General features: G+C 52.8%; 2 protein-coding genes across 4 annotated transcripts in view; one reads left to right on the top strand and one right to left on the bottom strand.

The window, feature by feature from the left end:
* Window positions 1–23766, top strand: part of EZR (ezrin) — a 45805-nt gene extending 22039 nt beyond the window's left edge. For both annotated transcript variants that reach the window (XM_027551953.1, XM_027551952.1), the window contains exons 3-14: window positions 2678–2761; window positions 5061–5156; window positions 5991–6265; window positions 6805–6888; window positions 7655–7801; window positions 16187–16283; window positions 19987–20150; window positions 20364–20494; window positions 21137–21297; window positions 21630–21722; window positions 22907–23143; window positions 23236–23766. In XM_027551953.1, the coding sequence (XP_027407754.1) occupies window positions 2678–2761; window positions 5061–5156; window positions 5991–6265; window positions 6805–6888; window positions 7655–7801; window positions 16187–16283; window positions 19987–20150; window positions 20364–20494; window positions 21137–21297; window positions 21630–21722; window positions 22907–23143; window positions 23236–23400 (1734 nt within the window). In that variant the 3' untranslated portion in view covers window positions 23401–23766. The remainder of the gene's footprint in view (window positions 1–2677; window positions 2762–5060; window positions 5157–5990; window positions 6266–6804; window positions 6889–7654; window positions 7802–16186; window positions 16284–19986; window positions 20151–20363; window positions 20495–21136; window positions 21298–21629; window positions 21723–22906; window positions 23144–23235) is intronic.
* Window positions 23643–27578, bottom strand: part of SYTL3 (synaptotagmin like 3) — an 84048-nt gene continuing 80112 nt past the window's right edge. The window contains exons 13-15 of one of the 2 annotated variants that reach the window (XM_027551951.1): window positions 27467–27572; window positions 26094–26299; window positions 24744–25100 (exon numbers count right to left, since the gene is read on the bottom strand). In XM_027551951.1, the coding sequence (XP_027407752.1) occupies window positions 24991–25100; window positions 26094–26299; window positions 27467–27572 (422 nt within the window). In that variant the 3' untranslated portion in view covers window positions 24744–24990. Of the gene's footprint in view, window positions 25101–26093; window positions 26300–27466; window positions 27573–27578 lie in introns of both variants that reach the window. The other variant, XM_027551950.1, reaches the window with a different exon arrangement.

The raw sequence follows: 27578 nt of genomic DNA, 5'->3' as shown, positions 1-27578 counted from the left end.
GTGAAGCACGTAATCCCACTGTATTTCCGTGGCGCCACTGCAAACACAAGAGCTCGCTTTTTCCAGGTACACTTAAAACAACTGATTATATCAGGGAAACCGGACAGGATAATAAAGAGGAGAGTTGGGACGCCAAAGCCCGATTTCTTTAAAACAAAAAACAAACAAAAAAACAACCCTGGATAAGTGGACCAAAACATGCAGGTGAATGGTCCCAATCTTCTGAGTAAACGTATCACTTTAAACTGTGAAAGTTCACGCTATATTTCCGCATTGTGACAGATGTGTAAAGTAACACACTACTGATGGAGCATAAGCCCCAGCCCCTGTGAGGGGTGTGAGGAGGCTGGGGGCGCGTCAAGCACACACACGTCTAGTCCTGCAGAGCCGCTTGGGCTCATTCACGTGGTGTTCATGAGTGTCTGGCTGTCATGAGTTCTCCTGTCTCAACCTTGGTCTCAAGATGGTTGACTGTGTGCCGTTAGTGAAACATGCATACACTGATCACAGTTACCTTGACCTTGTGCTTTTGGGGGTTGTCTGAGAGTGTTAGTGCCTCCCTGAATTCGAACTGGGGCCAGTTAGCTGTTCCTTCTGACGGGGCTGGTGGGGAGACGCCTGCTTCCCGCTGCCCGGCCCGTGGTCAGAAGAGCCTTGCCCCCTCTCCGGCTTGCCGGCTGTGTTCCAGGTCCTGCGCCAGATTGCATGATCACCAGTGTGCTGGACTCGGGAAAGTTCCTAGAAAGATCAGGCCAGGTGACACTTGGCACCACGTCCCGGAGCTGCTGAGGGTGATTTTAAGTCCTGTGGCGGGAAGGGCAGTTTTTGCAGGTTGCACAGACCCTCCTGATAACACTTAATTTTTAAGAAGTTCATTTTCTATGTATCACTGGGTTGTCACATCTTAACCTTAGTAATAAGTATTCATTTTGCAGATTATTGCTTTTTCAAAGAGTTGTGTGAACTTTGAGTCAAATGTGAACCTGTTCAGAACCTTAAAATAGCTTCCCCTCCCCCCTAAATTCCTGTTAATAAGTTTGCAAAATGGTTAAACATGGTGTGGTGATCACTTTTTTATGTTAATTATTAGCATTGGTCTTAGGAGGTGACTTTTTTTCTCTTCCTCAGATTTAGAGGTGATCAAGGTTTAGAAGTTAAGAGTCTGAAGTGTGAGCCTCTGGTCTCTTGTATTCATCTCAACCGGGGTAGAAGCTTTGGGCCCACATCGTCTGGTCGTTCAGTCTCTGAGTCAGTAAATAATAGAGAAAGGCCTGTGAGGTCCAGCGTTGGTCAGCGCCCATCTCCCCACTGTAGCCCGGAGCTGCGTTTGTTACAGAATGTTTGCGTTTGGGGCTGCTTTTCACATCTCTCATATGTGCCCTTGGAACCATAATTGAGAGAGAGAGACTTGCTTTATTTTGTGCTTCATAACAGCCATTTCGTGACTTCTTTAAAATATTGCTGTCAGGAAAAGGAAGAAACTTGGGCTTTATGTTTTGATAAACTTGAAGTCTCTAAAATGTGCCTAGTCTTGCTTCTTAGTAAACTTCATTTCTTGAATGTGTAGACTTGAGATTGGAGAGGAAACTTTTTAAAACCTGGAGCATTGTGCCTCCCTTCTCTATGTTATGTTGGGCAGAGACCCTTTAAGACGGACTGGATGTATGTATCCATCGTCACAGTTTTGAGCCTTAGGGAAAAAACTACGTGAACAAAAATTAGTCTTTACAACTTCGAGTCTATGTATCCAGCCAGGGCCTCACCACGTTCAGAACTTACGTCAGGAGGCTAAATAATACAGTTAATCTGTGTCCTTGTTACATTTCCATCTGAGTGGGACAAGTTTGGAATATATGTCTATCTGCTGTTTCTGTATTTCACTTGAAAAATGGTGAGAAGCAAACATTTCTTAAGTACCATAGTTGCTGTGAAATTTTCCTCCAGGGCTGTGATATAAAGTAGATAGATTTGTATGTTTTTCATATGCTAGCGAGTTCTGGGTTTTTTCAAGTGATAGATTTGAAAATTGCCTGTAAGTAAATGTTTTTAAACCACCAACTGTATGGCAGCTTCGATGACATTTTCCCCAGCCTTCCTGTCCTGGTAATGCTTCCGTGTTTTTCCTGCCTTCATAACTATCCTTTTGGATTCCTGCACAGCACTCTGTCCTCCTGGGCGTGTCTTCAGCCATTTGCCCGCCTCCCTTCGCTGTTGAGGTCTCTCAAGTTGCTGTACACAGCCTTCTCTCCTATTACCTGCAGACTTGGTGTGGGTTCCCCGGGGGCGGCTCCCCGCCCGTGGGGCTTCACAGACCTGTGGGTAGGGGTCAGAATGTGAGATGGTGTGTGTGTGCAAAGTGTATTAACAGTCATCAAAGTATCTTTGTAGAAAAACAGCTTAGACCTAAGTGTGAGTGTGCTTTTTTTAAAGCCACGAGGACACGTTTGAATCCATATGTGTGCAGAGCTGGGGGTGTGTGTGTGTGTGTGTGTGGTGACAGACGTGAGCTCAGATGTGGAGGCTGGGTGTGTGTGTGTGGTGACAGACATGAGTTCGGGTGTGGAGGAGGAACACTCTTGCCGCGTTGCTCGGGACCTTTGGGTTTCGGTGGAAGACTCGGGCTACATCTACAAGAACACCCGGTTAAGCGTGATGTGTTTTGTTTTTTTTTTTTCAGATCAACGTTCGAGTGACCACCATGGATGCGGAGCTGGAGTTTGCCATCCAGCCAAACACCACAGGAAAGCAGCTTTTTGATCAGGTTGGTCTCTGCGCACTTCAGAGGGTTCCCAGTTAGAAAAGAGCATCTGAATCCCTTTGTTTGCTGAGCACAGTCATTACCTCCATCTGCAGCTTGCTCCTCTTGGTGGAGCTGACCGCCAGTGGGACCCGTGCTCCCCAGGGGTGCTCCCTGTCCACAGTCCCTGAGGAGAAGGGATCCCATGCAGTCTTCCTGAGCCAGGGCCTCACCTGCGAGCCCTGCCTGCTGCCTCTCCCGCGGGGGTCTCCACAGTCCCCCTGGCTGTTTCCTGCCACCTGGTGCAGGGCGGGGGAACAGGGCACAGTGAGGAGCCAGGCTAGCATCTCCCAGCCCTCCCTGCAGCTGCAGCATCCCAAGCCCCTCGGGTGCCAGCATGCACCTCTCCCTTTTAACAAGAGCAGCGAACCACTGTGAGGGCCATGATAATTCTTCGATGGAACAGTTCCTGAGCTTTACGCAGAGCGAGACCTACTTTTCCGGGCTCCATAGATTCTGCGCTGGGACTGAGGGCCCAGTAGGGCGACAGGGCTGGGCTGGGTGTGTGCATTCCCGGCCACCTGCTCCGTTGGCAGCCTTCCTGAGAGGCCTTGCCGGTGGTCAGGCGCTGCTTCGCACCCCAGCACCGACCTGGAAATTGGAGTGGAGTTTTGGCAAATGTAGAAGCTGGAGGTGACTTACCGGGGTCTGGTGGGGTCTCCCTTTCATCGTCCCCGAATTTCCCCGAACCAGTGAGCAGGTCTGCCCAAGGGCTCCGCCAGGTGCAGGGCCGGGACACTGAGTGGACAGGACGTGGCTTCCCACGGGTCAGACCCAGGCCAAGGCTGCAGTTGGTGGATGGAGCGGAAGGGCTGGCAGGGAGCGGGGATGGCTGGGCCACGTGGGGCTTTCTCCGGCGGCCTTGAAGCTGCTCAGAGAGGAAGGCGGGGCAGGTTTCCTATCCAGACCTTGAGGTGGAGGGAGGTTTGGCTTGTGGGGAGTTAGAAACTAGCAGTGAGGGGGTTGGAGGAAACCTGATCTGGGAACCGGCCTCCTGCACTTGCTACCATGGAAACCAGACCTGGGGCTTCACCCGAGTCTCGGGGGTAAGCCCTGATGGGGGTCAACACGGCCTTTGTGTCTTTCACAATGAGGAGTCCCGGGTAGAGACCTTCCTCCCCTTTTCTGGGTGTGTGGAGGGAGCGGATGAGTGGGTCTGTCCCTGGCCCGGCAGTGAACAGACGGGGCCTCCAGCAAGCATCCGCCCCCTCCTGCCAAAGCCAGTGAGGAAGCAGGCTCAGGGCAGACTTCAGTATTGATATCGGATTTGTCACTTGCGGTGTGTACAGTCCTCTTTCAAGTTTGATAGAAGTCATATGTTTGAAGAATGGTAACCTTTTTTTTTTTTTTTTCCAAGGCTTAACATTACGTGTCATAGAATTTATACAGCAAAATCCTAGGACTCGGTTTTGGTGATATTCAGCAAGTGTCCACAGCAAATTGCTTTTGGGCTTCAAGGCACAAAAATAACCAGCGTGGGACTCTCTCTCTGACCGACCACGGGAGACTTTTTTCCCTAGTACTAGAGAGGATTTGTCCCAGGGACGGGGGAACCTGGTGGGCTGCCGTCTATGGGGTCACACAGAGTCGGACACGACTGAAGCGACTTACCAGCACCGGAGAGGATTTGAAACGGAAACTCTCCCTATGACCTAGGGCTGAATTCTCCCTTCCTGTATCAGAATTTCACATTTCTGGGGGTGGTTAGAGTCAGTCTCGGCACATGTAAAGCTGAGCACCCCCTCATCCCTGGAAGCTTGCTGCCTCTGCACGTGGGCACCCCTGGTGGGAGCAGCCACACCTGCGGCACACACACCTTTGCTGGTGACCCTGTGTGTCTCTGTGTGCCCCCTGCAGCCCACCGGGCTGTCTTTACTCTGGAAGCTGCGATGGGGGCCAGAGCAGTAAGGGTGACATTATAAGCTTTGTTATCCCTAACACTGCTGAAACGTGTATGAAAGCAAGTGTTTCAAGGACTTCACTGGCGGTCCAGTGGTTAGGACTCGGGACTTTCAGTGCTGTGGGCCCAGGTTCGATTCCTGGTCAGGGAACTAGGAACCTAGACACCATGTGGCCTAAAATCAAAAAGGACTGAATGGTTGGTGTCTGTTGGTAACAGGCAGCGTAGGGGAGGCTGCCCGGTGTGACGAAGCCAGCGCCTTGCTCTTGTGGAGGGTCTGCTGCACCACGTGGCAGGGCTCCCGGGCCAGTGCTCCTCCAGAGAGTGCCTCGTGACAGCCCAACCCCCGTCCCTTTCCTACAGGTGGTTAAGACCATCGGCCTTAGGGAAGTGTGGTACTTTGGCCTCCAGTATGTGGATAACAAAGGATTTCCTACATGGTTGAAACTTGATAAAAAGGTAAGTCAGAGTTAACTATTTACAGGCTATTAATTGGGTTTGGTCTACTCTGTTGACATTGAAACTCTGTCTTTTGTTTTTTGTCCCTTTCTATTTGTGTAAAAGTCTTTATAGACAGAAAGGTTGCTGGTTTCAGGTAAACGGGGATAGTGGCTGGAAATTAGACCCTGGTCTTTCTCCTTACCGGAGTACGTGATGCATAATCGCTTAGTTGACCTTAGTTTTGTTTTTTTTTTCCTCCCCAACGAGACTGTTAATCTTAAAAACCATGAATCATCCAATGTTTTGTAAGTCTTGTTACTGCTTTGTTTGGGCCTGTGATAGAGTTCCTTCCAACTCTACAGTCTGGATAATTCCATTAACAATTACAAAGAAAAGCAGTAAGCTAAGTGTCTTTTCTCCAGACCGTTTCTCCCTTTTCTCCAAGTCCTGCTTTCCTCCCGTATTACTGCACCTGGCAGGAGGGCAGTAGGAGGCATGCAAGAGCAGGGGAGGCCGTGAAGAATTAGGGAAAGCGAGGCCGTGGTTCTGGGCTGGCCCGGCCCTATGGACAGAGGCCAGATTCACGGGTCACTTGGACAGGCCCTGGGAGTTACAGCATCGTTCCCCCTTCCCCGCCCCCCGCAAACCAGGGCTGGGGCTCTTGTGAGGGCATCACAGGATTCTCACCTGCCTTCTGTCTTCCATGCTAAAAAGGTGACTTTCAGAGTCACCATTACCTTTTGAAAACTGGCCTGCCAGACCCTTTGAGCCAGTGGTTCAGCTTGTGCCGGGCTGGCGGGTCTCTGTCTGTGGGTGGACCTTGTAATGAGGGTCTGGCTTCCACCCACCCAGGTGTCCGCCCAGGAGGTCAGGAAGGAGAGCCCGCTGCAGTTCAAGTTCCGGGCCAAGTTCTACCCCGAGGACGTGGCCGAGGAGCTCATCCAGGACATCACGCAGAAGCTCTTCTTCCTGCAAGTGAAGGAGGGCATCCTCAGCGACGAGATCTACTGCCCGCCCGAGACCGCCGTGCTCCTGGGCTCCTACGCCGTGCAGGCCAAGTTCGGCGACTACAACAAGGAGCTGCACAAGGCGGGGTACCTCGGCTCCGAGCGGCTCATCCCCCAGAGGTCAGCCGGTGGGCCTCGAGGGTGGCGGGTTAGCAGGGTCAGCAAGCAGGGCTGGTGGGGGGTTGGGTTCTCTGCAGGGCCTGGACTCTGTCAACAGCCCCCGCTGCAGCGCAGTGCTCCCCCGGGCCCCGATCCCCACCCCCGAATGGGGCCTGCGGCAGAGATACTCAACAGGGCGGGGCCGTCCTCACGGGCGTGACGTGGCTTCTTGGCTCTCCCTGGTAGATGATAAGTTGGCCCCTATTAAATCTCTTTTATTTACTAGTGGTCACATAATTGACCCCTTTTGGAAGAAGAGGCTGCTTAGAATAAAATACCTTTTCAAAATTTTTCCAGAAGACAAGGCTCTTCTCATTCCAGGTTCTTAATTGTCCAGTTCTGTTAATTGTCAGAAATGTTGCATATTAGGAAGTAGATGGTTTTATTTGGGAGAAAAAAAAAAGTCACCGTTTGGGTGAGGCTGGGCCGTGGCCGGTCACTTGCCTCTCCCAGCCTTTGGGGTGATTGACGGCCCTGTGCCCTCTTCCTTTGCCACCCAGAGTCATGGACCAGCACAAGCTCACCAGGGACCAGTGGGAGGACCGGATCCAGGTGTGGCATGCAGAACACCGCGGGATGCTCAAGTGAGTGCCAGGCTGGGCTCTGTCCTCTCAGGGGAGACTCTGGTTAGGGTCCTTCAGGGGACTCGGTGACCCGCTCAGAGCCGCTGGTGGCTGGTTCCTGGCAGGGAAGGTGTAACAAGCTGCCAGTGAGGTTTCTTCTTAAAGCCAGGTGTTCAAGGAAAGAAAAACTTGTGTCTGAGATGCTTCAATTTCATTCACAGACCATCAGGCGCGCTGTTTCATTCAAGGTCCATAAGGTGGTTGTCTTTAAAAGGGTGTCAGTGTTGAAAAAGATCCCGAGAGAGAAACACTTGTTATTAAAGAAGCACCAGAGGGGCGTGTGGGACGTCTGTCCTGTCGTCGTCCTTTCAGGCACTGGCAGCAGCTCTAATGATGTCCTGGCCACTGCAGTTCATGGGCAGTTTGGGCCTTGGAGACCGTGTGTCCTCGGCCTTTCCTCTCTGATGCAAGCATCTTCTGTGCTCCTAGTGAGGTGGATCGGGGAGGGCAGAGGCGGGGCAAGCTCCTGGGGCCCCCTGAGGCATCACATGGGCGGCCAGGAGACAAGATCATGCCCAGCGACGAGGTTTTACAGGGACGTCCTCTGCGTCCAGAGGAACCAGCGTGATCCAATTCAGTCCTTTGCTAACATGTGAAGGGTGTCAGCGGTCGGTGTCCAGGACGCCTGGGGGTCTGCTCGGGTCACAGGCTGGTGGAGGGGCCGCGGGGGAGGCATTGGTGTAACAGCCGCATGCGGCTCACGCCCGTGTCCGCTCTCCCCACGTAGGGACAGCGCCATGCTGGAATACCTGAAGATCGCCCAGGACCTGGAAATGTACGGGATCAACTATTTCGAGATAAAAAATAAGAAAGGAACAGACCTTTGGCTCGGCGTTGATGCCCTTGGACTAAATATCTATGAGAAAGACGATAAGTGAGTCAAACTTTATATTATCTTCTGTTGGTGGGGTATTTGGGCCTGGAAACAGTGCAGGGAGTGGCAGATACGCACGTGGGTTACTGTCAGAGTGTTTACCTAGCAACTGATCGGCCAGCGTCTGCCGCTTAAGGGCTTCGCGGCTGTGACGTGGCCGTGTGGGAGGTTGGTTCAAAGGCGCGTGTGCTTTCTCTGTTATTTCTCTCTCAGCCTGTCTATCAGCCCATGTAGCATGTGCTGAGGGGCCCAGCAGGGGGACCACCAGGTCCATGACCTCACAGGCTCTGGGGCTTGTGAAAGACAGAGCTGCAGGAGGGCACCCCGCCCCCTCCTCTGAGGCTGCCCACAGCTACCAGCTGGCAGTGGTGGGCAGTTTGAGGTTTGTGCTAATCTGGCCAAGAATATTTGTGATCCTACTGAGATCTTAAGATTCTGTAAACAATAGCTTTTATGTACAGACAATTTAGCTAAATCCTCAACTTGTGGGAGGTATCCGATTGCCTCTCAGAGTGTTAATGTTTGTTGACTGGGCTCTTCTGCAATGCAGGGCTGCCCACCCCCCGCCACCTTCCTTTGCCCATCCCTGTGGTTACGAACTCTGCACAGATGCCTTTTTCCTGCCAAGGAGCTGGATTCACAGAATAAGATTGTTCTGACTGAGCGAGGGCGAGTTTTCCACGGCAGGTCCCTGCTCCTTGGTCTTGGAGTGGCAACTCCCCCGTCTTACCTGCTCCCATGTTAGTGGTCTCTGCGCTCCCATGCCCCAGGTACGCTGTCCCCCACCCGCCACGATCACGAGCAGACCAGCACTGCTTTTAACAGACGATGTTGTACGTAGCGTGGTTTGGTCACTCAGTGTGTCCGACTCTTTGCGACCCCATGGCCTGTAGCCCGTCAGGCTCCTCTGTCCATAGGATTCTCCAAGCAAGAATATTGGTTGCCCTTTCCTCCTCCAGGGGATGTTCCCAATCCAGGGATCGAACCTGTTTCTCCTGCATTGGCAGGCAGGTTCTTTACCACTGAGCTGCCAGGGAAGCCCAGTATCATCTGTAGAATCTGCTGTAATCCCAGCATGCTTGTCAGAACCCAGGGTGCAGAACCCTTGCTCCTGGGGGGTGGGGTCTGTGTAGGACACTCCCCGCCCCTGGGCCGAGCCCCCAGAGTGGATGAAGGAGCGCCGTTATCCACCCACCAGAAGGCGTGGTATCAGTCAGACGACTCTAGTTACACTTAGGCTGTGGGTTGCTTAGCAGAGGAGCGCAGGGACTCATCTGAGGACCCAGAAGTGAGTCCTTGAGGACTTGCGATGCACTCCTTCCACTGGACCCAGACGTAACCAGCCTGGATGAGTCAGGGTCTCAGGACCAGTCCTAGGGGAGCACCACGGCCTCATGGTAACATGCGTGGGAAACCGCCTCTGCTCTGAACTTGGCTCCTGAATGAGCAGATCTTGTAACATAGCCACAGCCAGGGCTGTCCCAACAGGTTTTTCAAGCTGCAGGACACTGCCAGGGGCAAAAACTTGCTGCTGTCAGCTCATCAGCACGCCTTCCCACCCACATAAATGCCCATTTCCTCCGAGGAGAAACCTGAGTGAGCCGCTTGGCTCCCCCAGCCCTGCCTCCCCTCCGGCTCCCACCCACCCCTCAGCTGAGCTGTGGAACGAGTGGCCTCCCTGAAGAAGACCCTGGGGGGTGTGGGGCGCGTCTTGCTGCCCCCCGCTCTTGCGGGCAGGTCCCTTAGTTCTTCCGTAGTCAGAGCTGTGCTCCTTTGAAGCAAATACTGACAAGTCCCTTCCTCGGATGAGCAAGTGATTGTGGCTGGGTCTGAGGACTGCGGTGACAACGCTTAGCTGTGGTAAAGTTGTGTTAAAGGCTGACCCTCAGCCGTGGAGCTGCCGGTGGAGCACCATGAGGACCTGGAGCGCTGCTCAAGGGAGAAATCTGCTCCGTCCAGTGCGTGTTGGGTGATAGAGACCTGGTGCACCTTGCAGATACGGGCTAAGTCACTTCAGTCGTGTCTGACTCTCTGCAATCTCATGGATTGTAGCCCTCCATTCTCCTCCGTCTCTGGGATTTTCCAGGCAGAAATACTGGAGTGGGTTGCCATTTCCTCCTCCAGGGGAATTTCCTGACCCAGGCATCGAACCCGCATTTCCTGTGGCTCCTGAATTGCAGGCAGATTGTTTACTGCTGAACCACCAGGGAAGCCCTGCAGATAAGCAGGTGTCTTTACTGAAAAGCTTATCCTTTTTGGTATTAAACATGCCGGGATGGGGGATATTTCTTGGGGTCCCTTTTCCATTGTGTGTATAACAGTCAAGTGGGAGCGCGTAGGGCAGGAAGCACTTGTCTTTCTGTAAACCCTTGATTCAGAGAGGAGAGGGCGTGGGGTGGACTTCGGCTGCTGACGCCGGCGTCAGCCTGGGGCAGGGAAGGTTGAGATTAGCTGTGTGGCCTCTTCTGGCCAAAAACAAAACCAGAAGATCAGAGGAGCCTGATCTGCCGTGAGCTCTTGGGCCTTCTGGAAGCCCTCTTTCCCCAGCCCCGTCCTTCCCAGAGCTTACTCCTTGGGGCCTCTGTGTGTGGGTCGTGGCTGCGGCGGGAGGGGATGGGGACGAGATGAAGGCCGGTGTCTCTCCCCTTACATTGCTCACCCATGCTTGTAATCACACATCCTGATTTCCATTTCTGTTGATGAACGTTAGAAATGTTTCACCCATTTAAAAATACATAATTCTTTCCAGTTTCTAAAAATTTTGCTCCCGGGCAGGTATTCTCTTCAGTGGGGAGGGGCACTGGTGTTACATCTTTGTCCTTATTTATCTTTGATGACTTACCTGTGTATCCGAGGAGAGCAAAAAGGGATTTTATGATTCGTGAGTTTTGTGGATTCACAGGTATATCAGGATCACCATTGTCAGACCATCCTCTCCTTTCTGTCTTTGGTACCCCAATTTGAACACAAAACAGATTTTATTTTTTGAATAGCTAGGTTTCTGACACAAGTTTGTTTCCACAAGGACCCCTCCGGAAAGAGTTAGAGCACCGCTTGGAAGAGGTTTAAAAGCCCAGCTCTGATTGGCCGAGAAGAGAGTTTGGACACGTGATTGGGGGCGCCTTGGTGGCTGTTAACGTGGCAGAGTGGGCAGCAGAAACAGGGTGCTGGGAGTTTTCGGATGCTCCGGCCCTGCAGAGAGGGTTGGTCCCTCCTGATGGGGAGGGCAGGGCCTGGTTAACCGACTTCCTCCACGTAGAGGTGTGGGCAGACCTTTAGGCTCATCCCTGCCCAGGGAGGTGACTCGGTGGTTCTGCCTGCTCTTCCCCGTCTCTGAGGCCCAATTTTGATCTCAAGCCCATCCTCCCACCAGACCTTTCTAAACTTCTCCAATGAAAATTTTCAAATGAACTACAACACAGGAAGTATTTTACAGTGAATCCCACGTGCCTGCAACCAAGGTTCCACCGCTGGCATTTAACCCCTTGCTTTGTGACGCCTCCCCCTGTCCACATGTCACTGCCCTCTGTCCCCACACCCTCCTCTACATTTTAAAGTAGATTGCAGGCATCTGTATACTCGCCCCAAAGTGCCTATTAGTTACTAGAGTTCAGTCTGTTTTGTGGCTTCCCAGGCGACTTGGTGGTAAAGAATCTGCCTGCCAGCGCAGGAGACGCGGGTTCGATGCCTGGGTCGGCAAGATCCCCTGGAGAAGGAAGTGGCAACCCACTCCAGTATTCTTGCCTGGAGAATTTCATTGACAGAGGAGACTGGCTATAGTCCATGGGGTCATAGTTAGACACAACTTAGCGACTGAGTAGTAGTATGGTTTTTTTTTTTTTAAGTAAAAATTTAAACGAAATTCACAATTCTTGAGTGCTCATTTGCTGATATTAGACACACACATGCCTGTAAACTCCTGTCACAGTGTGGAACGTCATCATCACCGTCTGCTTCGTGTTTTGAATTTTTTTTTGGCTGTATCGCACAGCACGTGGGATCTCAGTTCACCGACCAGCGATCTAACCTGCACCCCCTGCATTGGAAGCTCAGTCTTTAACCACTGAACTGCCAGGGAGGTTTCCAATTTAAATGTTTTTAACCATTTTTTCACTTTGAAACCATTTCAGACTTCAAAAAGTTTCCAAAAATAGTTAAGTGCAAAGAATTCCCATATGCCTTTCCCCAGATGTTGTTCAGTTGCTCAGTCGTGTCCGACTCTTTGTGCCCCCATGAACTGTTGCCCACAGGCTCCTTTCTCCATGGGATTTCCCGTACCTCCTGCCTTGCTTGGCAAGTGGATTCTTTACCACAGAGCCGCCCGAGAAGCCTCTCCTCACGTGTTAGCATCTCACATAAAACAGGGTCCAGGTATCACAGTCAGTGTGTTCACCCTGATACTCGATGCTCATAACAGTCTGTGGACGGTCTTCCCATGATTTCAGTTGTCCACTCATGTCCCTTTTCTGCCCAGGATCTGCCTGGAATCCCACCTACATTCAGTCGCCACCCTTACCTCCCCGCCTACCCCCCACCCCCAGTCTCCTTCCATCTGGGACAGTCCCACAGTCTGTCTGTCACAGCCTTGACACCTGTGAAGAGTACTGACATTGACTCTTGAGAAAATCCCTCACCTCGGATCTGATCCTGTCCCACGATAAGATCTGAGGTTTGCACTTTGGGCAAGAATCCCACAAAAGTGCTGCCCTGCCCTACCATGTGGCCTGTGATGTCGGAAGGTCCTGCTTTTGGTGTTGACTTGAATCTCAGGTCAAGGTGACATCTGCCTGGCTTCCTGCAAAGACACTCTCCTCCTTTTTGGGATCAGTAAGTATATTTAGGGGAGAGTCCAGTGAATATCCTATGTATTATACTTGCATCTATTAATTTACATCCATTGTTGAGACTTGCATGAAACAGTTATTACTGTGGTATTTGAGAAGTGATTTTTTTAAAGATAATCATTTTGTTTATAGATATTAATGGAATTCTACTGAAAGAAGCCACTTTCTCCTCTCCATTTATTGTTTAGTTACTGATATTAATATGGACTCGTGGGTATGTGTTATTTTGTTGCTCAGATTGAGATTTGCTTTTTGGAGCTCCTTTGAGTTGGCTCCTATGCCCTCCTCTGACCGCAGATTTTCAAGTCACTTCTTCCTTTCTGGCACCTCCAGATGTCTCAGACCCTGCTCCAGCCCTGGGATTGGCTGTTTCTCCAAAGAGCTCTGATTCCCTGTTTTTCTCGAATTATACTTAAAAAACATTTTTTTATGCCTAAGTAAGGATAGACTTGGGTTTCCCAGGGGGCACAGTGAGTGGTAAAGAATCTGCCTGCCAGTGCAGGAGACATAACAGGTGCGGGTTCGATCCCTGGGATGGGAAGATCCTTTGGAGTAGGACATGGCAACCCACTGCCATATTCTTTCCAGGATAATCCCATGGACAGAGGAGCTACAGTCTATGGGGGCACAAAGAGTTGGACATAACTGAGCATATGCACAAAACAGACTTATAAATCGTTTAGAAATCTTCTCTGTGGGTCTTTTTCTGTTTGTGTCCTGTAAGTAAACTCAAAGAAAAAAAAAGAAAAACCTTTGTCGGCTTACAATTATGGTCAAGAATTAAAGGAGGCTCTTTAACTCAAAAGTGAGTCAGAATTTTCACGTTAGGTCCTCATCTTTGTTCTAGAGTCACGTTTATGGAGACTCTAAATTGTTACATGAGGTTTTCAGTCGTACAAGGATAAACTTGGCAGGTACAGCAGAAAGCAGAAGCTGGAGGCTGTGGAGACGGGTTGCTCAGCTCCGAGAGAAACATGCCTGTCTAGCCTGAAGGTCCGAGTTTTCTGTGTTAGAAACTGTTTGGAGAGACCCAGATAAAACTAGGAGCCAGAGACCAAATCACTGGCTCCTGAAAGTCCAGGGCGTTGGAAGCCTGGTCCACAGTGCTGACTGTACGGCTGAGGCTGGTTCCAGCACCTCGCCCTTCCCAGCACGCTGGCCATGTGTTCTGGAGCAAAGTGTTCTGAAGCAGCTGATGCCTGCCTGCTGTCTCTCCTCCACGGCTTTTCAGTGGAAGGACGGAGGCTGACATCCATGGCAGGGACAGATGACGTGCCGAGTTCCTTTCCAGTATTCAGAGGCCTGTAAACAAAATGACTTTAAGTGATAGGGCTTCCCCAGTGGCTCAGCAGTCAAGAATCCACCTGCCAAGGCAGGAAACTTGGGTTTGATACCTGGGTTGGAAAGATTCCCCTGGAGGAGGAAATGGCAACCCACTCCAGTATTCTTGCCTGGGAAAGCCCATGGACTGAGAGCCAGGCGGGCTACAGTCCTTGGGTTTGGCAAAAGAGTCATTCATGACTTAACTACTAAACAACAACATTATATATTTCATATATGATGATTAACTGAACAAACTCCCTGTGTGCTTTTTTGAGTGCCGTGAAGCATGTTAACCAGATGTATTTGGGGCACTGGTGGTCTTATAGGAGAGCGCTTACAAAAGGACGCGTACCAGGAGGGCTTGGCCCTTAGACCACAGCCTGGCCAGTGCCCTGACTCCTGGGTCCCAGAAGAGGCTTAGGTGCCCTCTCCCGGCCTTCAGAGGCCACCCCCACTGCTTTGACCCGGCTTGCGTCGTCATAGCGGGACTACGTTGCCCATCTGTTTTTGGTTAAACATGCTGGTAGGCAGTGGAAGCCCTCTCTGCACTTCTTTGCTAAACTGGAGGTTTACGGTACACAGGCACGGAGTGTTTTTGACAGCAGCATCTTTGAAAGATGCCTTGAGGATCTGTCCTTACTTCTGGAAAGGTATCCATGGTAAATGTGTTGCAAGAATAGGGTGGAGGACTCCTCCAGGCAAAAGCCAGAAAAGGGCTTCTGGTGCCTCCCAGAAGGAGAGGAGGGGCTTTGTTTCCCCTCTGGGGAGGTGGGATGGTGCCCTCCCATCCTAGTCACCCCGGTCGTGAGGAGGGTGGGGCTCTGTCTCCCAAGGGGAAAAAAGAAAGAATAGGGTGGAAATTATGAAGTTTGCAGAGCAATGTCTTAAACTCATACAGTGACCCTTCCCAGGAATGCTAATTAAAACCCCAGAGTTTCGGCCAATGGTGGACGAGTCGTGATGGAGTAGGACCGCAGTGGGGCTCTCGTTAGGGCGTGTGATCCGAGCGCTGGCCTGGAACACGTCCAGGAAGGTGTCTGGCCAGCCAGGAGGACCTGCATCATGCAAATGAAAGCTAGAGGAGCCGAATCCACACCAAGCCTTCAGCTCAGCAAGATGTAACAATTGTACATACACGAGCACCCAGCATCAGAGCAGCTAAAGACAAACATTTTCTGAAGGGAGAAACAGACAACTGCACAGTGACGGCGGGCGGGGGACTTGAACACCCCCACTTTCAGCAATGAAGTGGCCACCCAGACACAATCGGCAAGGAAGCGCTGGACTTGAACTGTGCCAAGCCCTTTGCTTCTCCGTTAGTGAGCAGCTGCTCTGGGTGGAACGTGTATGGGAAACAGAGGACATGCTCTTGGCCATCAGAACGTGTGCCTGCCTGGTGTTCAGAGAGCTCAGTAATAATGCAGTAATGTGAGTAACACAAGAATAGCTTGTGTAGTAGAAGGGACGGCACGTGGAGAGGGGAAGGGCTGTTGAAAGACCGAGAGTGAGCTGGCCTGAGCTGCATGTCTGGGAATGGTTGGTAGGGGGGAGGGGGGGCGGTGGGAGACCCTTCCAGGCAGGGGGTGGCAGGCAGTGAACCCTGTGTTGATAGGATGGGCTGAACCCGGCCGCTGGGGCTCGGTTAGAAGGCTCTCGGATACTAAGTTAAGGACTGTGGGTTTCATCTGTAGAAACCGGGTGGGGTAAGGGCCGTGTTGGCATTTTTGAGGAGGGGAATGGAGTGACCAAATGGGACATTAATCAGACAGGCAGACGGGAAGTAAGCTTCCTGCCGCAAGGGACTTGATTAGGCTGCCGGCACGTGAGAGGTGTCAGGGTGGTGATGTGGGAATGTATTGCAAAGGATGGTTGTTAAGAGAGGTTTCAAAGGATGAAAGGATGTGCCAGGTTAGGCATCCAAGTTGACCTCAAGATTACAAGCTGGGAGACTTGTCACTGAGGCCACAGTCACTGGGGAAAATGTGTTAAATGGAATATTATCCAGGCCTCGCAGAGCTCTATGCTCACTGACCCCCACCTGTCAGCTTGCCCAGCACAGATGGCAGCTGTCTTGGCTATGATGGATATTACATGTTGTGATTCTTGGACTCGCTTTATGCTTTTTGTAATTGAACTAAAAAAAAATGGGTTTGCAAACCTTTCTTTAGCCAATCCAAGTACACGTGTAACTTCTCCCACCTTTTTTTTTGGACCTTAGGTTGACCCCAAAGATTGGCTTCCCATGGAGCGAGATCAGGAACATCTCTTTCAATGACAAGAAGTTTGTCATCAAGCCCATCGACAAGAAGGCTCCTGTAAGTCCACGGCAGTTACCGTTTCTGTTTTCCATTCTGGCAGCCAAACGCGTCTCCAAGATAACAGATTTCTGTGTGTGACAAGGAGCCAGTGATTTCAGAACTACCTGTGCAGGGGCCGATGGGCAGAGGGGAGGAGTTTGTTCTCTACTCGGAAATCTGGTCTTAAAAAAACTGCTGCTTGAAGGAATTCTCTACCCTTCTTAGAGCCCGTTGTGAATTTTACCAAAATTATGGTTCGGAAAAGGACTTCGTCTCTTGGGTAATTTTTGTTCCACAGTTAACAGCGTTAGGCTGGGAGACACACGTCTGGGAGCCCTCCTGGACTTGGCCGCGCTTGCTGATGGCTAACGCTCGGGGGACAGCGTGTGGCATTGCTGTCCAGCTGTTCCTCCCATGGGGGTTAGTCCTAAGGGGAAAACAGAGGTCTGAACACCATGGGGTCAAGTATTGTCCTTATTGAGGGACAGTTGCAGCACTCCTGCTATTTGCAAACTCTTGACTCCTGCTCTATGGGTAGTTGAACAGTTGTTATAAATGAAACAAGCATTTAATACAGACTCTCGGGCGCCATGGTAACAGGTCATTAATATGCGGCACCACGAACTGAGGGCCATAGTGTACCCGCGTGATGTGGGCGGTGACGTGGGGCAGTGAGGAGAGCCTGCGACCCGTACAGGCTGCACTTGAGATGTTACTGATTGTTCAGAGCATTTTTTTAAGATGTTTACAGACAGAAGCAGGAATTCTAGGTCGACTATTGAATTAAGTTGTATGTGTTTTCAAATTGAGTTTAATTTAGCTTTTGCAAAGCTGGAAGGGTATAATCATAAACTCCCAAGCAGAGGCAGTTGTAACGCACTGGGTTGAGTTAGTCGAGTGTACTTTTACTATAATCTGGTTTTATGTGAAGCCATCACTTAAAGGGGAAAAAAGGGAGAAGCCTTTGCAGGTCGCGTGCTGCCTGTCAGGTGTGACTCTAGGATGGTGGGCACAGCAGAGCAGGGTGGGTCCCGCCCTGTGAAGTATAGACGCCAGTGGAGAGATGAAACAGGGAAATGAGGGCAGTGCCCTCTGGCAGTGCCGTTGCAGTTAACAGCACAGTTGCACAAATCCGGATGGAGACGAGAGGTGGGGGGTGGGCAATGGCTTCAGATGGCTGGGTTCCGGGGTGGGGGGCTCCTGGAGGAGGTGGTCTCCGCCCAGGCACCTTGTGGTGTGGTGGAGTAAACGGCTGGTTTGGAGGAACAAGTGAGTCCCTGAGGCCCCCAGACCTCCCAGGGCTGCTTTGCCCAGTCTCAGGCTTTGTGCCTGAGGTAGTAGAGAATTTCCAAGTTTACACTTTAACTTAGAAGGGAGAAAAGGAACCCCAAAGGTCGCCTTACTACACGGGGAGGGACCCCTGAGCACATGTGGAGGGCAGCGCCCAGGGAGCCCCCAGGTGAGCCCCAGCCCCGTGCCCAGGCCAGGTGGCTCCTCCTCCCGGCCGGCCGCTCAGATGCAGCAGTCTGGGGCCACGTGTTGACTCCTGTGCTGGGACCTTCTGGTCGTGAACAGTCAGCCCTGACGCAAGGGTGGCCCTGTTTTGGGCGGAGACAGCTGGCTCCCCTTGGAAAAGGGCCTCTTGTTCGTGCCCCATGGAAACAGCAGAAGGGTGGAGACCTGCCCTCGACGGCAAGCCCTGCCCAGCCGATCGAAGCAGGGGGCAGCCCGGAGGCTCCCCTGCTTCTTTGGGGCCTTGGATTCACTTTCTTCAAGCTTTCCTGGTTTCTGTTTTGAGGATCTTGTTCTCTTGCCAGAGTTAGCCTGCCCCGAGTCGCATCAGGAGGCCTGGGCTGGAGATGTGGATTTAGAAATCTCTGAATATTAGCCTTTAGTTTTTAACTTGAAGTCAGAAACTGGCCACCTTCAAAGGCAGCACAAGGAGTTTCCTCGTCTCCCGTGCACCGATGGGTGCTCTTTGCCATCCCCGGCACTCACAGGCCCTGTGTCCAGGCAGCTGTGTGCTCTGGGGAGTGTCACCTGCACTTCTGACCCTTGGTTTTTTTTTTTTTTTTTTCTTTAAGTGACATTTTTCATTAGTTTCTTTGCAAATACTTGGGGACCACAGCCAGGGCCCACCTGGGTAGCACGGCTGTGCCGTCGAGAGGTGGCTTTCCCCTGTGTAACAGGAGAAAGGTGGGTAATAAAAATACCTGTTTCTCCCTGCTCCTTGGGAAACCCGATGACTTAATAACAAGCCTGTAAACCCCAAGGAGAGCCCCACCCAGGAAGTCCGTGGGCTCCGGGGCTTGCTGTCATTCCCTCCCCAGCGTTTGTGGACAGGTGGAGAGACCGAGGCCTAAGTAGGTCCTTCCTGGGCGTGTCGGCCAGCTCACCTGGCAGGTTCCTGTAGGCTTCAGGAGTCCTGGGGATATGCAGCGCTGGTCCCTTGTTTCAGACCACCCTCCCCTGTTCCAGTCTTGGCGTCTGGATGTGGAGGGCGCTGTGATTCCCAGGAGCAAGGAAAGCAGGAAGAGGAAGCAGATAACTTTAACTTTTAGGCAGAGTTTCTAAACCACACTGTTCCTCTGTCTCCTGTGTTAGTCACACGGGTGACCAGGAGCCAAGAAAGAAGACTCTGTGTCCCAGACCCATGCGGTCCCAGAGTCAGAAAGCCCTTGGGTGCTGTGATTTCTGTTGTTTTCAAGAAGGCTTTCCAGTAGCGGTGTCGTAAGGCAGCCCAAAGTCTGAGCCAGGCGTTTCTTTATCAGCCAGCTTTCCTGTGCCAGATGCCTTTCTCAGTCCCCAGGAATATTTTGTGACTCAGTCCTGACAACAAAGCCGCTGATTGTACAGCTGAAGACCCTGAGGCTCTCCGAGTGGCAGAGGGACTTGCCCAGGGTCATGGGGTCAGACATGGCAGGGCCGCGTGAACTGTTGCCCGGCAAGTAGGTGTCCACACAGAGCAAGGGAGAGGTGAGCGAACATGGCCCAGCGCTCCAAGAGGCTGTCCCGGGATGGAATATAGAGGACAGGCTGGCAGGGTGAGGCGCTGGCATCCCCTGTGGCCGATGTCTCCCCTCGGCTACAGTGGGCACCGAAGTGACAGCCACGGAGGAGGAGAAGCAAGCTGGGGGTGCTGTGGCCGCTGGTGTGTGGGATTGGACACGACAGGCCGAGGAGGGGGTACCATGTAGGCCTGCTCCTGGTGAGAGCGCAGCTAAGGGGAAGGGGAGTCAGCCGGAAGGCCTTCATGTGCGCCAGGACATTCGTATGGGGTCCTGGAGCTGCCCGGCTGGCACTGAAGTTCCGGCAGTGCCCCGGTTCGCTGGCAGTGGTGGGAAGTGAAAGGTTGAGGTGGAGGAGATGGAAACTCAAATAGGAGAAGTTACGCTGTCCAGGCAAGAATCAGGGATGGGGCCACTGGGGGCTGGAGAGGTCAGGAGGAGGATGTCCGCCGCTGGTCCAGCCGGGGGTTCCGGCGTGTGCACACATGGATGTACACTGACCACACACAGTCCCTCTGCTTGTCCTGGAGGATGCTCGCCCCCTCACAGAGGACACCCGCCCCCACCGCCCCACCCCGTCGCTGGGGTCAGCAGCTTTCCCTCTCTCTCGCCTTTTACACAAGGAATCTAGAACTGGGTGGGATCAGGTTTGGGAGAAGCCAGCCAGAGGCCCGGCATCCCCGAGTCAGAGTTCGCTCTGCTCTGTCCTGCAGGACTTCGTGTTCTACGCCCCCCGCCTGCGGATCAACAAGCGGATCCTGCAGCTCTGCATGGGGAACCATGAGCTGTACATGCGCCGCCGGAAGCCCGACACCATTGAGGTGCAGCAGATGAAGGCCCAGGCACGGGAGGAGAAGCACCAGAAGCAGCTGGAGAGGTGAGGGGGCGGGGTGACGGGGAAAGGGGCGGGGCAGAATGGTGAGGGGGCGGGGCTGGCGGTTCCCAGTGTGCGGGCCCCCTGAGGCGGGGAGCCATCAGGGCACTTGGGGTCAGTGGTGTCACCAGTGTCCTCTGCTGGGTGGACGGGCCTGGGGCTTGGATGAGCAGGCTGCTGTGTGGACACCATGCTTACCTTCCCTCCTGGAAACAGGCAGCAGTTGGAAACCGAGAAGAAGAGGAGAGAAACCGTGGAGCGAGAAAAAGAGCAGATGATGCGTGAGAAGGAGGAGCTGATGCTCAGGCTTCAGGACTACGAGGAAAAAACCAGGAAGGCTGAGAAAGGTGGGTGGGGCCTCCTGGGAGGAGGGGCTCTGGTCCGGTTGTGATGAGAGGGTCGGATAGTGGTCACACAGGCAACCCAGAGGGACCCCTCTCCGTTAAGCTCACACCCAAAGTAGAGACTTGCAGAAGAGACATGATAAAGTGGTTATTTGGATTAGAAGCTAGTTCTGTGGGTTCTGTCCCAAATGCTTCTGGATGTAATCCTTTTAAATTTCCCTGGAGTCCCTTGGGGTGAGGTTTGAATTATCCCCCTGTTCCTGATGAGGATGCAGAGGTTCGCAAAGGCAGAGCGCTCTGCCGAGCTCACCCAAGCCGTGCTGCACGGCTCACGTTCTAAGCCGAGAGCCAGGCGAGCAGTCCCGATCTCTTGAGTTTGAGAGCAGCCGGGCGAGGGTTCACCCAGCCTGGAGGGTGGGGGGGTGTCTTCACCCTGGGGATGTGGTCCTCTGAGCCCTGAGGAACCAGCTGCCCAGTGCTCTCCACAGTGTCTTTGGGAGGAGCAGCCCCAAACCTGGTCCCCTACTCCGCAGCATTGGGGTGATTCCTGTCCGGGTCCCATCCGGTCCCCTGGGGGGAAATCGGGGCAGGACTTGAGGGTCCCCAAGCGCACCTCAAGCGGCTCTGGTTCTGCGTTCTCTCTAGAGCTCTCCGACCAGATCCAGAGAGCGCTGAAGCTGGAGGAGGAGAGGAAGCGGGCCCAGGAGGAGGCGGGGCGCCTGGAGGCTGACCGCCTGGCCGCGCTGCGTGCCAAGGAGGAGCTGGAGAGGCAGGCAGCCGACCAGATCAAGAGCCAGGAGCAGCTGGTAGGAGCCACTGGTCTCGTGCTGAGTTACAGGGAGGCTGCCCCTGGGGACTGGCAGAGTGACACCTGCCTGATGATCATTTGTACATTACGGTGGCGGGGCTGTAAAGTGATCTGAGGGTGTAAAGTGGCCGGTGGGGAGGGAGCCCCGCAGTGGTTGGCCTCGGGTGGAGGAGAGTGGACGTGGCAGCCCCAGGGACGCGCAGCCTCAGTGGGCGATGGACCCCACCGGCCAGGGATGGGGCACCATCTACCAAAATATGTGACCCTTCCTTCACAAGTGGCCTGCTGAAACCGTTCCGGAACTAATCTGGGCTTCCGTTGCTTCCCCAGGCCACAGAGCTCGCCGAGTACACCGCCAAGATCGCCCTCCTGGAGGAGGCACGGCGGCGCAAGGAGAATGAAGTGGAAGAGTGGCAGCTCCGGGTGAGCGCGGGGCGCGGGCGGGGGCACGGGGCAGGGGGTCAGCAGGGGACCGCACCCTCCGGGCTCAGGATGCCCCATCAGCAACTAGCTTTAAGTCAGATTACATGGACGCCCACAGGACGGCCAGAGTCCCCTTCTGCTGCTTGGAACATGCATCCCCGCGGTTCGGGGGAAGACCTGCACCCTGGGGGTCTCCAGCCCCCGCGTGTCCAGCTCTGGCTACTCCTTCTTGTGCGATGGGTGGGCGGCCTCACCTCTGAGGCTCGGTTCCCCGTTGCAACACCTGGCTTGTGCTGCGCACCCCCCCGCCCCCACCCCTCTACACACACACACACACACACACTTGTGCTGTGCACCCCCCCACCCCGCTACACACACGAGGTACACACACACACACACGAGGTTTAGTTGGTTGTGGCTGTAATAGAACCACTTCCCTCCTGCCTCCCCTAGACTGCAGTGTTCCTGGGGGGGCTGCCATCAAGTTTGGAGGGTAGACCTCTGTCAGTCTGTGGGGCTCCTCCCCCCCTCGCCAGCCCTTCCTCACCTGCGGTGGCCCCCTCCTCTGCCCCCAACCAGAGTTGTGTGCAGAAGATTCTGGTCCTTGGGTTTTTGAAGTGCTCAAGTATTAAATGAGAGAAGTGGGTTACAAAACAGGTACAAACTAAGCACATCTCCAGGGTCAGGATGGTGGTGCAGTGCCCACCCCCCAGGCTGCTGGAAGGACTGTGGGGTGAGAATGGGTGTGAGCCGCGTGCTGACAGGCAGGGAGGAGCTTGATAAGCAACGCCCACCCGGCCACCGGAGGAAAGTAAAATCCTACATCAAAAACCCTTCAGTGGCTGGAGGGCTTCATCATATTTTTTTTTTCAAAAGTATATACAATAAGCATATACAGGGATTGTAAAGAAGTTAAAGTACTTAGAAAAGTGTCTCCCTTCTCTCGGTGCAGTTGACCCCGGTCTCCAGACCCGGGGGCGGCTGCACAAACGGTGGGCCGGCCACCAGGTCAGCCAGAGCCTAGCCCTCCGCTCGGCGCTGCTGCAGCCCGCCGCATCCAGGCAGCGGGGGAAGGGAGGGTGCAGGCACGGACAGTGGGTCTTCAGTTAAAAGGTGGTTCTTAAGGATTCAAGCCCGAGGTTCTCTGTGAAAGTTCTCACCTGCCTCTCAACCTGCTTCCCAAGGCCAAGGAAGCCCAGGATGACCTGGTGAAGACCCGGGAGGAGCTGCACCTGGTGATGACCGCGCCGCCGCCGCCACCGGTGTACGAGCCGGTGAACTACCACGTGCATGAGGGCCCGCAGGAGGAGGGCACGGAGCTGAGCGCCGAGCTGTCCAGCGAGGGCATCCTGGACGACCGCAACGAGGAGAAGCGCATCACCGAGGCCGAGAAGAACGAGCGCGTGCAGCGGCAGCTGATGGTGAGGGCCCGGGGATGGCGGGGGGCGGGGCGCCGCGGGGCGGGGCGCCCAGGCGGGTCACCTGGCTGACCACGGGCCACTTCCCGTTGCAGACTCTGACCAGTGAGCTGTCCCAGGCCAGAGACGAGAACAAGCGGACCCACAACGACATCATCCACAATGAGAACATGAGGCAAGGCCGGGACAAGTACAAGACGCTGCGGCAGATCCGGCAAGGCAACACCAAGCAGCGCATCGACGAGTTCGAGGCCATGTGAAGGGTCGGGCCTCGGCTCCGCGCGGCGGCCAGTCCGCGCCGCCCCGCGCCGCCCCCAGCCCTCGGGCCGCCACCCTCTCCCTGCTCCGGGTCCTTCACCAAAAGAGCAGTTGCTTCAGTGGGAATGTTCTGGGGCCGGGACCGGCGGCAGTTTCCCTGGTTTATTTTTCCCAATGGTATCATAGTGCCAAACAGGCCTGATTCTTATTTTTATTTTTATTGAATCACTTCCTGTTTTTTTTTTTTTTGCTTGGAGCAGGATGAAATCAATTAAGGAAAGATGCCTATAAAGTCTGAAATAACTAACTCCTCCATGCTGGCATGTGTGATACGAGATTCAGTATAATTAAAACCACATCGTGGCTTATATTCTGTGCCATACTTTTTTTCTATCTGAAACTAGCCGAAATTGATTTTCTTGATTTCTATGAAGGATCCACCTCTGTATATTTGTTTTTTGAAGGGTGAAAAGTTTGACGCACTCCCTACGCACACACACCATTTCCTTCCTCTGAGGCCTTCAGTTCAGTTGACAAAATCCTGTGATCATTGGATCCCTCAGGATAAACAACGCTGGATACTGTACTCTGGATAATTTTTTTTTTTTTTTTTGCTTAACAGGTAGAGGGCTACATTGTTGGACTCACACACCTAAATAATCAGCTATAGAGTATAGTATTTATATGTAAGCGATAACATGGGTTTGTAACATTAGTTTAAAAAAGGGAAAGTTTCATTCTGTATATTTTGTTACCTTTTACAGAATAATAAAAGAATTACATATTAAAAACCACGGCCCTGAACCTGAAATGACCTGAGAGCAGTGAGGAGGCCGGTCGGCTGCCGTCTTCATCTCGGAAATGACTTCTTGTTGTTGGTTTTGTTTTTAGTGTTCTTCGTGTGTGTAACTGACTATGCGCGCATTTGAATTTTCTGTCAGAGCTGCTTATTTGCAACACACACACAGGCTGTTCTGATCATTCACACGCCAGCCGTGAGGGCCCTTCTGACCTGGTCAGGATCTCAGTCCTTCCACAAGCAGAACCTTCCCCTGACCTCCTCCTGCTCCCAAGCACGTCCATGAAGAGCCGGTAGCTGTCTGCTCATTCCCAGCCTTCCCATCCACACTCTGTTCTGTCCTTTCTCCGACCCACCATCTGCACAGCCTGGCAACTGCGCTGAGAGGCCGCCACCCCTCGGGTGACCCTTACTGGCCGAAATGACTCCCATGGGGTCAGCTGACCACCTCCAGAAGCAGTTTTCCACAGCCAAGGGGGGAGGAATTAGGTACTCACCATGTTCTTTCCTCTTTGAAAGACATAATTTCACTGCTAAGCGCAGGGGGACCAGGGTACCTGGTGAACATTTATTGAAATCTGGTCATTTTGTACATCTCTCAAAGCACAGACAACCAACCTGAGACTCAGTAATGTATATACATCAATGATTGACCTGTTTAACTTAAATACACACAGAAGGGTCTGGAAGACCATCTCAGTGGTGGGCTGGCTACAGACAGGCAGCTTCACACTCCCGAGGGACCCCCGCCCAGCGCGTGTCCACACCCAGCCCCACAGCGCTTGAGCAGCAGTCAGTGCAGGATGAGGGTCATGTCTGTCCATAGGTTGGGGCTGGAAAGGACTTTCTGCCACTGGAGCTTTGCCTGTGAGCTTGTGTGCGTGCCGCCCGGAAGGTCCTCCTCTGTGTGAGCAAAGGGACAGGTTAGTGATGGGGCTACAGGTTGGTGATGGCAGCCGGGGGATGCCCACCGGCCCTTCTCAGCAAAGTGGAAAGTACTTTTTCTCTGCAACTTCAGATGAAAATGTGCCCCGCCGGTGAGTAAGGGAGAGGACCTACCCCTAACAGCAGGTGTGGACATGCTCAGGTGTCCTCCCCAGGGGCCGACAGGCCTCCAAAAGCCTGGGGCTTCTTCCCTGCAGTTTGGAAGTAAGGAGAGGACAGCTTTGGGTTGTTTCTTCCAGAAGGGGGTCGAAGGGCTTAATATATCACTGTGGCTGCAGACAGGTGAAGGGCTAGGCTAGCTTGCAGAGAGGAGTTGCCTTCCGTGAGAAGAGGGTGCCGTGGACAGGGTTCCTTCTAAGGCTAATCGAACCATGAGACTGGTTTCTCCCCAGTGGTCTCAGAGGCCCTGGGAGCGTGTCTGGATATCCTGGTAGTTGCAGCATTTTGGGAGCCTCACTGCCCCAGGAAAAGCCAGCACTCTGAGCAAGACTGAAAAGCATCGCCCTCTAGTCCCTCCGTTAATGAGATCATTTCTGAATCGCTGTTTGTTTGGGTTAAGAAGATATTCTCCTTTAAGAAAATAATCCTTTCATGATTGACGCCAGAAACAAAAGCAAAGGCTGTACCCAGCCCATTTTGAGACCTGTAATTTTTTGTTTCTTTAGCAGATCTAAATCCGATTTAAATCGTTGAAATACTTTGCTGTATTATCGCTCAGTTGTAAAAACTAAACTACCATTTATGGTGGGTAAGGAAATGGCAACCCGCTCCAGTACTCTTGCCTGGAGAAGCCAACGGACAGAGGAGCCTAGCGGGCTACAGTCTCATGGGGTTACAAGAGTCGGACACGACTTAGTGACCAAACCACCAGGCAGTTTCAGAGCCAGTTAAGTCACCTGCCACCATGGAAACACTGTTCTTAATGGTATGAATGTTAGGGCGGTCACTTACTCGAACCAAGCCTGGCACCTCCCAGGAAGCGGTCGTTCACCCCGAAGGTGGCCTGGTCCCAAACGGTCAGTTCTAGGCTGGACTGCCTCAGCTGCGAAGGGGTGACGCCTTTGAAAATGAAGGAATGCTTCCACTGGGGACAGGCTTGCTTCTTCAGGACGGGGGACTTGAGTCTCAACCTCTGCTGGTCTGGCAGAGTGAGACAGCTGCACAGGGAAACAGATTCAAAACCCGTAAGCTCAGCCCGCCATGTGCCCCCGCTCCCTGTTGCTACTTGCTCCTTGGAGAGACCACGTGTTCGGAAAGTGCTCATAAACCCACCGCAGAACAGAAATTGTAAGCAAGGAGCGAGCATGGGAATTTCGAGACCTGGCTCTGTGATCTCTCACTAGGATGTTCCAACTTTCAGGGTCGAATTCTGCTCCGAGGATTAAGAGTGCTTTGGGATTCTAGGCCACGTGGCCCTAGTCTTAATCTGCCTCCTTGGTGTGACCACCACCAGGCTCGTCAGACCTGCTACCCAGGGAGCAGCACTCTGTACACACATTATCTCTTTTAACCTTGTTCTCAGACAAAAGAAATCCAGGAGGGCTAAGTCAGTCGCTTGCTCAAGGCCGTACAGATAAGTGGCAGGCTTAGGACACGAACCCAGTTCTATCTAGACAAGGTAAACTGTCATTTTTCCATTATGTCACTGACTGGGGATTTGGCAGTTCTATATAATTATTAACTGTTTGCTTTACTGTTGGAGACACCGTTAAACCCGTAGTGAATGAGAATGAGACGGGCAGAGTCATCCATCTTACTGTTAATCCGAGAGGAGATGTCAGTGTCGAGCTAAATTAACGTTTACTAATCATATTGCTTTCTCCATGTTCCCCTCAGTCACCAGTGCCATCACTGGTGTCACAGTAAGGACTGATAAGATTAGGGTTTAGTTTAAAATGTATTCCAAATCTAGCTTCAGCACGCCTGAGTCCCACGAATTCTCGGAAACTAGTCTTTAACACACGTTATGTTGGGTTTTCATAGGGAAGCTAAAATAAGACAAGTTTAAAGTGGCTTACACTTGGTGTTCCCTTACAGGGATGATGCCTTAGGTGTAATGAAAGCAGAAGTGTTAGTCGCTCAGTCGTGTCCGACTCTTTGCAACCCCGTGGACTATGGCCCACCGGGCTCCTCTGTCCACGGGATTCTCCAGGCAAGAATACTGGAGTGGGTAGCCGTTCCCTTCTCCAGGGGATCTTCCCGACCCAGGGATTGCACCCGGGTCTCCTGCATCACAGGCAGATTCTTTACCATCTGAGCCACTAGGGAAGCCCTGCCTGTAATGGTCATCAATAAATAATGATTGACTACAATGGAATACTTACCCCTTAACAAATGAGTTTAAGGTGCCATCTGACCGCACAGGTAGATTCTTGGCTCCCAGCACTACCAAGCAGAGCTGACCATTCTGTGATGGCTCATCTCCCGTCCCTGGAA

This window comes from Bos indicus x Bos taurus, chromosome 9 (assembly GCF_003369695.1).
Source record: "Bos indicus x Bos taurus breed Angus x Brahman F1 hybrid chromosome 9, Bos_hybrid_MaternalHap_v2.0, whole genome shotgun sequence".
NCBI lineage: Eukaryota > Metazoa > Chordata > Mammalia > Artiodactyla > Bovidae > Bos > Bos indicus x Bos taurus.
This window is presented reverse-complemented; position numbering and strand designations above follow the sequence as displayed.